This window comes from Lupinus angustifolius, chromosome LG04 (genome assembly GCF_001865875.1).
Source record: "Lupinus angustifolius cultivar Tanjil chromosome LG04, LupAngTanjil_v1.0, whole genome shotgun sequence".
NCBI lineage: Eukaryota > Viridiplantae > Streptophyta > Magnoliopsida > Fabales > Fabaceae > Lupinus > Lupinus angustifolius.
The window spans coordinates 26,115,737-26,129,735 of NC_032012.1; the positions used below are offsets into that span (position 1 = coordinate 26,115,737).

Sequence of the window (13,999 nt, forward strand, 5' to 3'; positions counted from 1 at the left end):
CGTAACGAAAACGACACGATTAAGAAGTAAAATATGTAGACACGGCATGATTAAGATCAATTATCAGAAAGTGTCTCACATGATTTATTAATGTGAAAACATCGAAAGTCAACAACTTGCAAACAACTTAGAATAATTAAATAAAACAAATTATCGATCTCCTTGGGGGGAATACAGTAATTTGATACAAGGAAACTATGACAGGTTTAGGGTTGGTGTCTTTAAGAGAAATTTTTATACTCTCATGAAGTCATAGAATCTAACCCTATGTTCAACTAGTATTTAGCCCAATAGTCAAGTGAATATTTGGCTCAATAATTGATAATATCAAGTTTGGTCCTTAGTTTCTCCATGCCTATCCTATTAACCATTCATTCTTCTCTTAATCTCTTCCTAATTTCACTCATTATCTCATTCCATTACTGTGCATTGTGACGGTAATGGAATGATTGCTTTAAAAAGTCGTTGTTGATAGATAATGGCCCTACGTTCTTGGGCATATTGTTTAGTGTACCAGTTAACACAAACAACATTCTTGAGGGATACTTCAATTGACTTGTTCTTTAGAGAAGTAGTCTTTAGTAGGGAGGCATGAAAATTGAAACTTTTTTGTGATGCTAGTTTAGCCATGAGCATGCCTGATTTCTCTTCTTTTTGAACTTAAGACATATCATGATGTCACAACATTGCATGCAGTATATAGAAATTAAAATATGGAAGCATTTTTCGTCATGTGAAGAGATAGAAGTTTAAACAACATTCTTTAATGGTTGTTCCATTTAGGATCATGAGATCGTTGAATAATTGTAAACACACTAATTATTTTCCATGGATTTTGCTTGTTCCAAGCATCTACCCATTTAACTTTACTTTTTGGGTAAATCTTCCCATATACTTCTATAAGTAACAATTGCTAAAATCCGGGTCTATATCATGGCATTGAAAATATATCTGCTAAATAGCTTCTATATGTATTAATCTGTATATTTGTTACTTCTACTTTTATTTTAAAGTATGTATTTATGAGCTTTTCTTTCCTTCTTTATTTGATTGATAAACTGAAGGGTGAAGAAAGATTAGGTTTTAGACTTTAGGCTACTTGTTATACTAACAAAATGAAGATTTATATGACATCTTATTCCTTATATAAAGATGTGATAAGCATGATGCTATCTCTAGGAATCTGCAGTGTTCTCCACTAGTGAAGGAATTAATGCAGTGGCACTGGTTTAGTGAAGCATTGAAATCTTTATATTCCTCTTCCCTTTGGGCGTTGGTGATCGATGACACGTAGTTCAGTTTTGGTAGTTCTGCATGTTCATTTCTGTAGAGGTACAAGGGGAAACTACCTTACCATATATAAAATTCTTAGGTGACCATTCAAAGTTTCACATTTGGAAACTTGCTTTCTGTTATAGGAGGATTTGTGACTAGGCAATTGATGTGACTCCTCCTTGCATCAATGATTTTTGTCTTGACTACACTTTTTTGCTGAACCATTTTCTTGAATAGAATATAGTTTTTGTTACTTGTATATAAATTCCATGCATGCAGGGACGTGCAATAAGCATATTCGTTGGACTGGAACAAAAACTTTTCATCTACTTTGCCTCCTACCGTGTCAGTCACATCTCAAGTATAAATGTTCTAATTGTCTTTTACCAGTTTGTATATGAAGCATGATACAGCCAAGCACAAGAGGCTAAAATGAGAAGAAAAAACAATAATATATTCTTTGCTTTGATGGCTCTGGGACCTGAAGTGCCTATTGGTATGCTTTGTTGATTAGGACACATTTATAGGCCCATACAGAGTGAGACCTCTCTTAAGTAATGGAGAGACAGGTGACATTTTCCTTTATATTTTAAGGATAAAAGTATAATATTATTTTAAATAACAAAGATGTAAATGTTACATAATTGTCTTAGAAATGATTTTCGTGTAATACTAGTACATGTTGAAAACATGGAAAGTATAGTGAGTAGAACTTCAATTCTTTCTTTTTAAGATGAATATATGATTTTTTATTTAAAAGAAAGATTACTATATGTTAAAGGTGTTAGTTTAGGATGGACATAAAATATATATTCCCTTAAAATTGTCCAATGGAGCATGGAGTTGATTACTTGTTTGGCCAAATTTCTCCAATGTAAAGTACTGTTTCTTGGTACCATGCTTATAAAATATTAATGCAGGTTATGGTTATTGTAAAAGTAATGCCAAATTCTTAATGATTTCTGAATTTTCTGAACTCTTTCTGAAATTTTCTTACCACAAAGTTATTCACAAGTCATTGACATTTTGGCATCAGTTTTACATATAGCTACTTTTATTAAATGTTAGCCTGAGATAGAGTTCATGATCTCACAGTTGTCATTAACTAAATTATGTCCACCTTAAGTGTTTTATCACTAAGAAAACTACATTTAAGGGCTGATAAAAAGTGCAGAGGATCCTAACCCGCAATCTTCTTTTTGTAGAAGCCCGTGTATAAGTGTTTGAACCAAACATCTGTTGGGCTTGAAGGCCCTTGCCTCTTCCTGAACTTAAAGTCGAAAACTCCTTAAGAAATAGAACCACCTTGCTACATAAGTACATATATTCAAGTTTGCATGCATGCCTTTTGGTCTCTTTCAAGACCTTTTAGGAATATCTACTATAAACCTCAACTAATATTAATTACCTGGTTGGTGCACTTGTGCACTAAATATATTGGAACTTTCTTCATTATGAAAGTGATAAGCAAAAATGACACTTTCCTTCAGCATTCATATCTGCTTAGTGTAAGAATTTTCCCTATTTGAGTATCAATGATTGCTAGAAGCTATAAGTTTTGCTGTTCAGATTATCATACTTGTTGAATCAAATGATTAAGCATACAATTCCAACTGTTGTACTTTCAATCATGGCCATGTTATAGAAGTTAACATTATACCAAGAGTTATGCAATTATCTTACCACCAATTCATGTTCCAAACTTTCAATCATGGCCATAGTTGAATAGTATAGTCCTAAAACTGTTCAACCAGATCCCCATGCTACCTATCTACTTTTATCTGCTTTGTTGGCCCATTAAAAAGTAAAAGCATTAAATCCATGTGCCATGAAAAAAGCTAGTAAACCAGTACCCTTTCCCCTTCTCATGAAAGATTATAAAGAAACAAAGGCAATTTGGAAAATATGCTTCAATCAAATAAAGGGAAAACAGATGGACAGAATGTTTTTTTGGTGGGTAATGTGCAAGGACAAAGTGTATTGCTTTGCTTTATTTTTTATTGTCATTTGTTCCAAGGTCATTGTGGACCTAGTCTTCATTAGGGATGGCTCAGGAATACCCATTACCCCGCAAATAATACGAGTATGGATACGAGAAAGCACTACTCGTACCCGTCCGGCCGGCCTGTTGCCATCCGTACTTATGGTGAGACACTGACTGGTATAATTTTGAAGGAGCATAAGGTATCTGCTTGTCTTTGCAAAGTTCTATGACATCATGAGAAAGCTTGAGTGTGAGTGCATAAGTTAGTTTCTTGATCCTGCAACAAAAATGCAATGACAAGAGAGAATAAAATTTCAGAATCAAGGCTTATTAGGATTCCTTGCAAGGGATAAAATCATAAAAATATGTGAGGAAAGGGAAAAGACTGAGAAGAAGGTAATAATTATGATTAGTAGTTGAAGGAATATAACAGATGCTCATTGATTTTGAAAAAGAATATTGAACAGGTTTATATGCCACTTTTAGCCACTCAAAAAATTAAAAGAAAGCCAAATTGAGAATATGTTGTGCCACCTAATACTTATGGATGATGTTGAACCATAGATGAATCACTTGCTTGTAGTAATGCTTTAAAGGTGAAAAATAAAATGTTAAAGATGAAAGATCTTTAATCACTGTACTTTTTTTAGAGTAAAGTTTACTTTTGGATTTTATATAGCTAATTTTATTATGCAGTGCTGTTATCTTTTCCCTCCTTAACCCATTCAATCTTTCTGCTGTTAAATTTTCAGTTATTGGATGAATCCACCTTTATATGTACTTCATCAGAATCTTTGAAAATAGTTAAATAACATAAGAATGGAAGATATTTTATGTTTGATGGTTAATACTTCATAGATAGGTTAAATAATATAATTAATTGGTCCCCTTTTAGTTGTATCATATGGACTAATATAATGTTGGTCTAATAATGTAAAGTTCGTTAAATGTGTCCAGATGACCAAAATGTTCATATTCAATTCTTGATAACAATATTTGTTGGAAGGGATAGTTACACATCCCGAAAGGGATTAATTCCTTATCATAAGGATAAAGGTAACAAAAAAAGTTATGGATTAAGATTGAAATATTATGACATAAGTTTGTTTAGATTAGAGTTAAAATCATGGAATGTCACAATTTTTTTGTTAAACTCTCCAATCTAGGGTCCTTCAAGAATAAACCTAGATAATATTAAAATGATATAATTATAACATAAGAGTTAGATATAATACTACATCATTTACATTTATATTTAATTATGATTGATTCTTCAAAAAAAATAACAATTTAATATAAATATATATATTTTTTTAGACTCAAACATATATGAAAATCCAAGTAAAGGACAGAAAAGGTGAAATTTTACCCAATTTATTTCCTTTATGTGTTTTCATTTAAACTCAAAAGCCAGTCCTAAAAAGACAGGGAATAAAAGTAAAAAAAACACAATGCAGTTGCTTTACTAGATTGCAATCTAGAAGATGAAGACAATTATTGGGTATGGTTTCATTTGAATGAGTGACAATCGAACACGCTTTGATTGGTTGAACCTTGTGTACAATATGCAATGAAAATCTCATTCGGACCAGTTTTTGCAATATGACAAAAACTACATTGTGTTGATGAGTGCATTATATATATTACTTTGTAGACAATGCAAATTATTAAATAAATTAATGAAAGCTGTCATAGAAATATGCTACTTCATTTCCTGCAATAAGAACAAGATAAGATCAAGCATACTGTACAACATACCGGATTCAAAACTTCAATTCAAGGAGTCCAAACTTTCATTGATGTAAAAGCTTTTTACATTGTCAGCAAATCATTCACCATTTATATGATTCATATGTTAATTAAGGAGATTGTAAAAAACTTTACATCAACAATGCACAGATTTTAAACTCTATTATTATTTTAAGTAAGGAGATTTTAGGATGATAGAAAATTATTTTCCTAAATTAATAGTTTTATTTATAGAGCAAGACGATCTAATTTATAAGGATGTAACATATCTCAAAATAATCTTATCATCCATACGACGATTTAATTGGCCTAGTATAAGTTCAAAGACTTTAAAGTATTTTATTTATGTAGTGGGTAAATATACAAGAGTAGTGAGTATTTTATACACTTATTAATTAATCACTAGTTTTTTATGTGTAAGCAATTCATGCAAAAGTTGACATGGTTATTACTACAAGTCTACAACCATTGCTTAAATAAAGATGTTAGTAGAATCAAACGATTGAAATTTATCCCAAAAAATAAAGAAAATGTCCCCATCACCTTATGATATTTGTCTTATGCCTGTATTGAGTTTCATTATCTTTATGATTCTATGTATTTGAGGGTTGTCTAAACTCTCATCCAAACTTTATTGTTGTTGTTGAAAGGATGATTCAAACTCTTTTGTAGTTCAGTTTGACATTATTAATCATTGCCCTATTCTTTACTTTTCTTCTTCTTTAATATTAAGTTGACAAATGGCACATCCTAATGCTTTCACTTTAGACTACTAGTATTGGGAGACTCGGTTTTTCACTTTATTTTTCTTTTCTCTTGTATATGTAATAAAAACGAATATTTTTACTAGAGTAATTTGTATTCTATGAGTAATTAAAAAAAATTACTTAAATTTAAATTTAGTGAAATTTTATACCATTAAATCAACACATTGTTCGTGGGTTGAATTTGACTTTACCTTCCAAGCACTATTTTGATAATAATATGAAAGTTGGTTATCTTTTAAAAATAATATCAATTTAAACTACTATTTATATAATACTATCAATTAATTATTAACTTTACATACTATAACCTTTTATATTTACTATTAATTACTAATAACATATTATCTTTCTTAATCAATTCAATATAAAATTTTAGAGGTGCATATTCAAATTATATTCCTTTCTCATTCGAAAGTATAATTTTTCATAAACAATAGTAATAATTTTAAATAAATTATAATTGGTGTCAATTTTCGCTTTGTGAAAATGGTCATATACTTAGGAAGTGTCAAAATTATATTTAAAAGCTCCCAAAAAAAGTTCATTCATCATGTTTTATATTTTCAAAATTTCATTAATCCAAATTGTCTTTATACTCCAATCAATAGTTTTAGAAAGAATGAAAAAATTTGTTAATTTTTTAAAAAAATTCTAAATTTGAACTAATATTCATAAAATATTGTCGAATATTACTAAAAATGTATTATTCTTCACTATAAAACATGTTAAATATTATTCTTCATCGATTGAAATTGACTTTATATTCTAAGCAAAATTTTGATAATAATAAGAAATATTGGTCATATTTTAAAAAATAACAATTTGAAGTATTATTTATATAGTATCGTCAAAGAATTATGAATTATACTCTACTATAGCTTACCTTATTTACTATTACTATCAATGTTTTATTTTTATCCACCTCTTCGATATAAATTAAGTAAGTGAAGATTCAAAGTATTTATTGTTTTTTTATTTTTCATTTGGGAATCGAAATAATATTATATACTTAGTGTTAATTTTCTTCATTGAAATTTAGTATTATACTTAAAAAAACGTCAAAATATATTTGGAGACTCCAAGATATTTATTTTTTAAGTTTATTTAACATGTTTGACATTTTTAAAATTTCATCCGTTGATTAAGTTTAAAAAATAGTTTGTGAAAGAATGGAGAATTTGTTCATCTTTTAAAAGTAATTCAAATTAAACTACTATTTATATAATAATATCAAATAATTATACTAACTCTACTGAACTGACCATGTTTAATTTACTCTCACTAATAACGTAATCTCATTCTTAGATACTTCAATGTAAAATTATAGGGGTGAATATTCAAATTATCTTTGGTTATTTTTCTTTCTCATTCAAAAATGTAAGTTTTTGGAAACAATAGTAATAATTTAAATAAAAATATAATTGGTGTTTAATATTTCACATTGCAAATAGTCTTATACTTAGGAAGTGTCAAAATATATTTCAATACTCTAAAAAGTATTTTCAAGTTCATTCATCATGTTTCACATTTTCAATCTTACATAGTCGAAATTGATTTTATTTTCCAAAAAATAGTTTGAAAAAGAATGGAAATTTTGTCTGCCTTTTAAAAAATCTAAATATTAACTAATATATGTAAAATAATGTTGAAATATTATTAACTCTAGTCTACTATTACTAAAAATATAATTATTCTTCACTATAAAATGTAGAGTAGTAGATTCATTTTTTCTTGGTTTTATTTCCCTTTTTAAAATTGGATATTTAATTTTTTGGAATCAAAATATTAATAATTTAAATTAAAATGTATTTGACATTACTTTTCATCATTTAAAATAATTGATTTTCAAATAATACTATTTATATAATACCATTAAATAATTAATAACTTTATTCTATTATAACCTACCTTATTTACTATTACTAATAATATAATAATATTATTACCACTTCCACGTAAGTCTATAAAGGTGTAGATTGAAATTATATTTGGTTTATTTTATTGAAAATAATATTATGAGTTTTCCTCATTGAAAATAATATTATATTTAACAAGCGTAAAAGAATATTTTTAGACTCTAAAAGATTTTTTTTCAATTTTATTATGCATGTTCAAAAATTTCAAAATTTCATTGGCTGAAATCGTCTTTTAATTTCAAAAAATAATTTGAGAAAAAAATTACAAATTTGGTCTTTTAATCAATTTTGCGCTTGAAATATTTAAAATTCTTAACATTATCAACCAATGAAAATTAATCCATTTAACCAAGTTTCCTCGGTTTATAATTACATAGTTGGATATTTTTCATTTGTTTCTTTATCTATAGAATTACGATTAAATGTCTAATAAAAGACTCGTAACTTGATAACAAAAAAAGACTCCTAACTTGATAATAAAATAAACAAATAAGCATTGTATAATTTCAATGAGAAAAAGGAAATTCCCGGAGGAAAGATACTTTCTCCATACACGTAAATCCGATTATCAAACATGAGATTCCACCTACTTAATAGACTGCACTTTTGAGTAAAATCCTCTTTATGTTCAATATGGTAAAAAAATTTAAATAAATAGTATATTAAAACTTCTCCGTTGTTATAAGTGCTTATATACAATAACGTTTGCATGGCTGAAATTGTGGGGGTGCATTGATTTTGTGGTTGAAACATTTAAGTGTTTTATATTTATCATTAAATAAAACTTCATTCATTTGAGTTTATACTTTTTCCATAGATGTTGAGTAAAAATCCAAACCTAAAACCACATTTAATAAATTAAACTAGCTAGACTTTTGAACCAAATCCTCTCTATGTTCAATGTGGTAAACCATTGTATAAAATACTATATTAAGGTTTCTCTTTTATTGCAAGTGTTCTGATACAATAACACTTGAAATACTCAAAGTGGGAAGATGTATAAAATTCGCGAATGAAAAACTAATTAATCTTTTAAATTACAATCATAATATAATATACTTTTTTAAAGATTGTTCTTAGTAATATCTTTCTACATATACATGAATTTTAGCTTGAACCTAGCTAATATCACTTACTCGAGGGATCTAAATCCTCTTCTATTCAAGTCAAGACAAATGATAGTATAAGTTTTATCCTCAACAACACTAAATAAATAAATAGCTTAAGCATACAATACAAGACTATTTTTTTCCATCTCAAAAACTATTATCCAATTAAGAATAACGGCTCGGTATACAACCCTCTCACATTATAAGGTATGAAGATAATATCGTTTCCTGATTTGAACTTATAGCCTTCACTAATGTATTAACACGCACTTCATGTTTGTTAACCCACATTTTTATTTTATGTATCTAAATATTTAATTTTTATATTTTTCATATAATTAAATGTCTTTTTTGCATTTGGTGTATTTTTTATTAGATATACTTTAAATTATAATTTTTTGTTTTTATTATAATGTCCAATTTAAGGAGAGAATGATAGTTTCAACTTGCAATTTTGGTGGTGTTATTTTTAGAAATTAGAAAATATTAAGAACAAAATAAAAAAATAAAAATTACATCACTATGATAGTTGCACAATGTTTTAACTTTATATATAGTATAGATAGATATCTAAAGAGAAATCGTATCATCATTGCACGGATGGAAAATCATATTTATGCTTTATAATTTCTTGAATTTGTTTGCAATATTCTAAAAATATGAATGAATACTCTTGATACTACCAAAAAAATATTATAATTTATATCTGAGGTTTAATTTCTAACTAAGAATTCAAAACAGCAACAACAGAAAATAAGTAATACAAAAATAATAGTAATAATCTAGAACATTAAAACAATCACAGGTACATATAGTGAAGTAATAGGACAAGTTGCTAGTTGATGCTTCTAGGGCTTTCCAACGGTGGCAGCGACGGAGGTTAGGTAGTTATTAGTGGACGTGCCAGTGGTGGCGACATATAGAGGATGTGGTAGTAGGATAAGAGTACAAGGTTAGGATAGCCATTTCTATTATATTTTATTTTGTATTTATATTTTTATTATTGGAATGATATTTGATGTATCATAAAGTTTACTGCTTCATATATTATTTTTAACCGATCATAATAAAAGATATGCTTTTTAGACATATGTATGTAGTCAAATTTGTTATAAATAAATCCAAAAAAAATTGACACTTTTTCATATGGGTACTATCCACTTTAACGTATGAGTAAGGAATTAATTTTATTTAATAAACTAAAATAAGGGTGTTTGTTAGTAAAAGGCATAACTATATCTCTAGAATAATTAAAATGTCAAAAATTTGATTCCTAAAAATTAGTTATAGAGAAAAAATGGCACACTCTAATAGAAATTAATTATTTATCTGTGTAATATTGTAATAACCTTGATAGTAGACCCACAAAAAAGATTAAATTAATTCTGAAAATAAGGAAAGAAAAAGAATAACAAAGGTCTTCATATGGGACCCACCTTCAAATCTGTGACAGATACAGCAGTTTCATTTCTAAGCTCTTGTTGCCTCTACCCTTTGCTTATTTAAACAAACTCCTCTCTTTCTTCTCTCTCTCTCTTCAGAGAGAACTACAGAACTATAGTAATATTTTTATTTTATTTCCTACTATATTAGTATATTAATTAAATATATAGTCTAAAGTTGGAAGCTTTGTATTCTTATGTATCATGATTGTGTGAACTCTTAAGCGAAGCAGAGTCCTCTCCTTCACACCTTTGAATTTCATTGAAATGGATGAACAAGAATCTAGGGTTTGACAACACCAAATTCAATCAGGTCTGTGCTTTGGTGCTTTCTTTTCTTGTTTTTTTGTCACTGCTAAACTGGGTCCATTTTTTTTTTCTGAAACCAGATATGCTGCAATATATTAATCCCAGTTGTTTCTGATCCATGGGTTTTCTCTGTTTTTTTACAAAAAAATATTAACCCATTTTTTATGAACTGAAATTTTGAAACTTTAACTTGAAATCCTATTTTTGTGGCCGTTTTGTCTGGCGAAAATGAGATTTTTTTTCTCTATCTCTATTTGGGCATGTTTACCTGCCACAAATGGTTGAATGTCTGATATGTTTGTGGATAAATAGGATGTTCTGTAAGTCTTATGTTGTGTTTGGTTTAGTTCTGTTACTCTGATTTAGGGAACTTAATTTTTTTCCTTTTTTATTGTCTTAAGTTTTTGATAGATATATAGAAGATAATAACATGGAGGAGATTGAATTAGCTAACAGAGCAGCTGTTGAAAGCTGTCATAGAGTTCTTAATATGTTGTCTCAGCCCAAGGATCAAAATCAGCCAAGGAATTTAATGGTGGAAACTGGTGAAGCAGTGGGAAGGTTCAAAAAAGTTGTGTCCTTGTTACATAATGGTTTGGGTCATGCTAGAGTCAGGAAGCTTAAAAAACTTCAACTCCCCTTTTCCGAAAATATCCTCTTGGACAACCCAAATTGCCAAAGCAAAACCACCAACCAGTCTAAAAATCTTTACTTTCCCCAAACCCAAACCGGCTTTCCTGATAATTCAATTCAGGAATTCGGCTCAAGTGTCAGGAACACACTCTCTCTTGGAAACCCTTCGTTGGAATTGAACTCGAGTGGGAAAACTCCTCTGCAGCTTGTACAACAAGCTTCGTCTGCGCACTATCAGTTCCTTCAGCAGCAGCAGCAACAACAAAGGTTGATAGCGCAGCAGCAACAAATGAAACATCAAGCGGAAATGATGTACCGGAGGAACAATAGCAGCAGCATAAACCTGAACTTTGACAGTACTAGCTGCACGCCCACAATGTCGTCTACCAGGTCTTTCATTTCTTCCTTGAGCATAGACGGAAGCGTAGCGAACGTGGATGGAAGCGCCTTTCATTTAATTGGAGCTCCGCCGCAGTCTTCAGATCAGAATTCACAACAGCATAAGAGAAAATGTTCTGCCAGAGGCGACGAGGGCAGCATGAAATGTGGTAGCAGTTCTAGGTGCCATTGCTCAAAGAAGAGGTAAGACTAGCTTGATCCCTACATTATTCATGAATGTCTTTTACTTTAAAATTTTGGAATTCCTCCTAACTTGTCATCACATAAATTTACGTGTTCTCTCCAGGAAGCATAGAGTCAAGAGATCAATCAAGGTGCCTGCTATCAGCAACAAACTTGCAGATATCCCTCCCGATGACTATTCCTGGCGGAAGTATGGGCAGAAGCCTATCAAGGGCTCTCCTCACCCTAGGTATGTTCAACTTCTGGTTTTAATGATTAGACTGATTCAAATGTTACATGAGTATAATTGTGCTGCAATAATTTTGTAAGGTTTCTGGATTATTTGGTCATCTCTGACTTTTATGCTGTTCTGTGTGCATTTATGATTTTATCCTTTTCTTTCAACGGCAAAAGCAAGTAGCCTTTAGTTATTTTTCCGGGTATGTGAATCTGTGGTGGTGCTTCAATTGAAGTTTCTATCCTAGGAAGTATTCATGTTGAACAGAACATTGTATGGAACAGAACAATTCTATTAGTTGATTTAGTTTCTCGCTTTAGCTAAACTACAAGAACAAATTCCGTGTCTTGAAAATCTGGATGGGCAATTAATCAGGCATTTTAGTGTCTGCGTTAAACCCTTCCTGCGGGTAACTGTGAGATTTATTTTCTACTATTTCCACATTAACGCCAGTTAGTTGAAAGGTGAAAGTGAATATGAACCTTGAAATCATATTTGAGGAAATTGACTGTAGTTCCTCTTTTTTCCAGGGGATATTATAAGTGCAGCAGCATGAGAGGCTGCCCTGCTAGGAAGCATGTTGAAAGGTGTTTGGAAGAGCCTACAATGCTGATTGTTACCTATGAAGGCGAGCATAACCACCCTAAACTACTAGCACAATCTGCAAATGCATGAGATGCTGTGTGTACATATGTCGAGTGGTGGTGCAAGCGGCGATGATATTCTTGGCGATATTTTGGCTTTTGGATAGTTTGGTCAGTTTATTTAGAGGCGGAGATGAGGATCAGTGATAATATCAACAAGTCTGTAAAATAGGGTAGTTTCAATTTGTAAGAACTATTTTGTCCTTTATTTAGCTTTTTAAACATCTCAGGGTTTTCTAAATGAATGGAATGCCTTTGAAAAATTTGAAGTTATTGCAATTGAGTTTTCAGTAGTTCTTAGTTAGAATCAAGAAGTCTGTAAAATTGGGTAGTTTCAATTTGCAAGAACTATTTTGTCCTTCTTTAGCCTATTAAACATTTCAGGGTTTTCTAAATGCCTTTGGAAAAAAAATTAAGTTTTTGCAATTGAGTTAATATAGGATTCATGATAGAATTGCACTTGCTTTGGAAAATTATTTAGTACATATTGAATAAATGATTAGTATGTCTAACTAAGAATTAGTCATACAAATTGGTTTTCTTAGTACATAGAAACAATCTATCATGAGCACTAAAATTATCATTTAATTTGTGTAAGGTTATGGCATTCATGATAGAATTGCACATGTTTTTTTTAGAATGTTTGAATAAATGTTGAAAAATGATTTGAAAATCTTACTAAGAATTAATCACACGTGGATAATCTACCAAATTAAGAAAAATAATGGCACCTGCTAGTGACAATGGAGTGCCAACAAATTTGACTACTATTATTACATTTAATCTACTTAGTAAGTTGAAGCTGATTTTGGACCATCAATTCTCAATTTCAACAGCTCAACACATTGTACTCTAGATTGATAAATATAACTTATGTAAAAACCGTATCATACCGGCCGCTTTGATCGGAAAACCGGTGAACCGGACTCCTAACTAGTACGGTACATATGTTGAACCTGCCAAGTATCAAAATCAGTCAAATTTCAGTTAAAACTGGTGAACCGGCTAGTATTTGACTAAACGGATTGGTTTATACACATATTTTTTTTTATAAAAAAAACCTAAAAACTTAAAAGTCCATTACAAGTGACTGATCTTTCCAACCCTTCAATACTTCAAGACACATACTTTCCAAGGCATACTTAGATTGCACATTTTGGTTGCTAACATTCGTGTGTATCTCAGTGACATTTGTGTAATCTTGGAGTACTGTCTGAAGATAGGATTTGGTGCAAAATTATAATTTCGATATGAACAACTTTGACTCATTGGTGTTAAATGTTAAAACTCCAAATTTATTTGTTTTGTAGACTGCGTTGTGAACTTGTGTCATTTATTTATATTTTGCGGTTGTTAAGTGATAATTTTGAAT

The 13,999-nt window shown here is 30.0% G+C and overlaps 1 protein-coding gene across 1 annotated transcript; it reads left to right on the forward strand.

Moving 5' to 3' along the window:
* Positions 10,345 to 12,989, forward strand: LOC109346680 (probable WRKY transcription factor 21). The gene is made up of 4 exons (XM_019586375.1): positions 10,345 to 10,555; positions 10,953 to 11,766; positions 11,870 to 11,995; positions 12,514 to 12,989. The coding sequence occupies exons 2-4, from the start codon at positions 10,982 to 10,984 to the stop codon at positions 12,656 to 12,658; spliced, it is 1,056 nt and encodes a 351-aa protein (XP_019441920.1). The 5' UTR covers positions 10,345 to 10,555; positions 10,953 to 10,981; the 3' UTR covers positions 12,659 to 12,989.

What these genes read in the sequence shown, in the direction of transcription:
- LOC109346680 (XM_019586375.1), top strand. Translation starts at nt 10,982, where the DNA reads ATGGAGGAGATTGAATTAGCTAACAGAGCAGCTGTTGAAAGCTGTCAT. An exon ending in TGCCATTGCTCAAAGAAGAG is followed by an intron (nt 11,767 to 11,869) that starts GTAAGACTAGCT and finishes TGTTCTCTCCAG; the next exon opens with GAAGCATAGAGTCAAGAGAT. An exon ending in AAGGGCTCTCCTCACCCTAG is followed by an intron (nt 11,996 to 12,513) that starts GTATGTTCAACT and finishes TCTTTTTTCCAG; the next exon opens with GGGATATTATAAGTGCAGCA.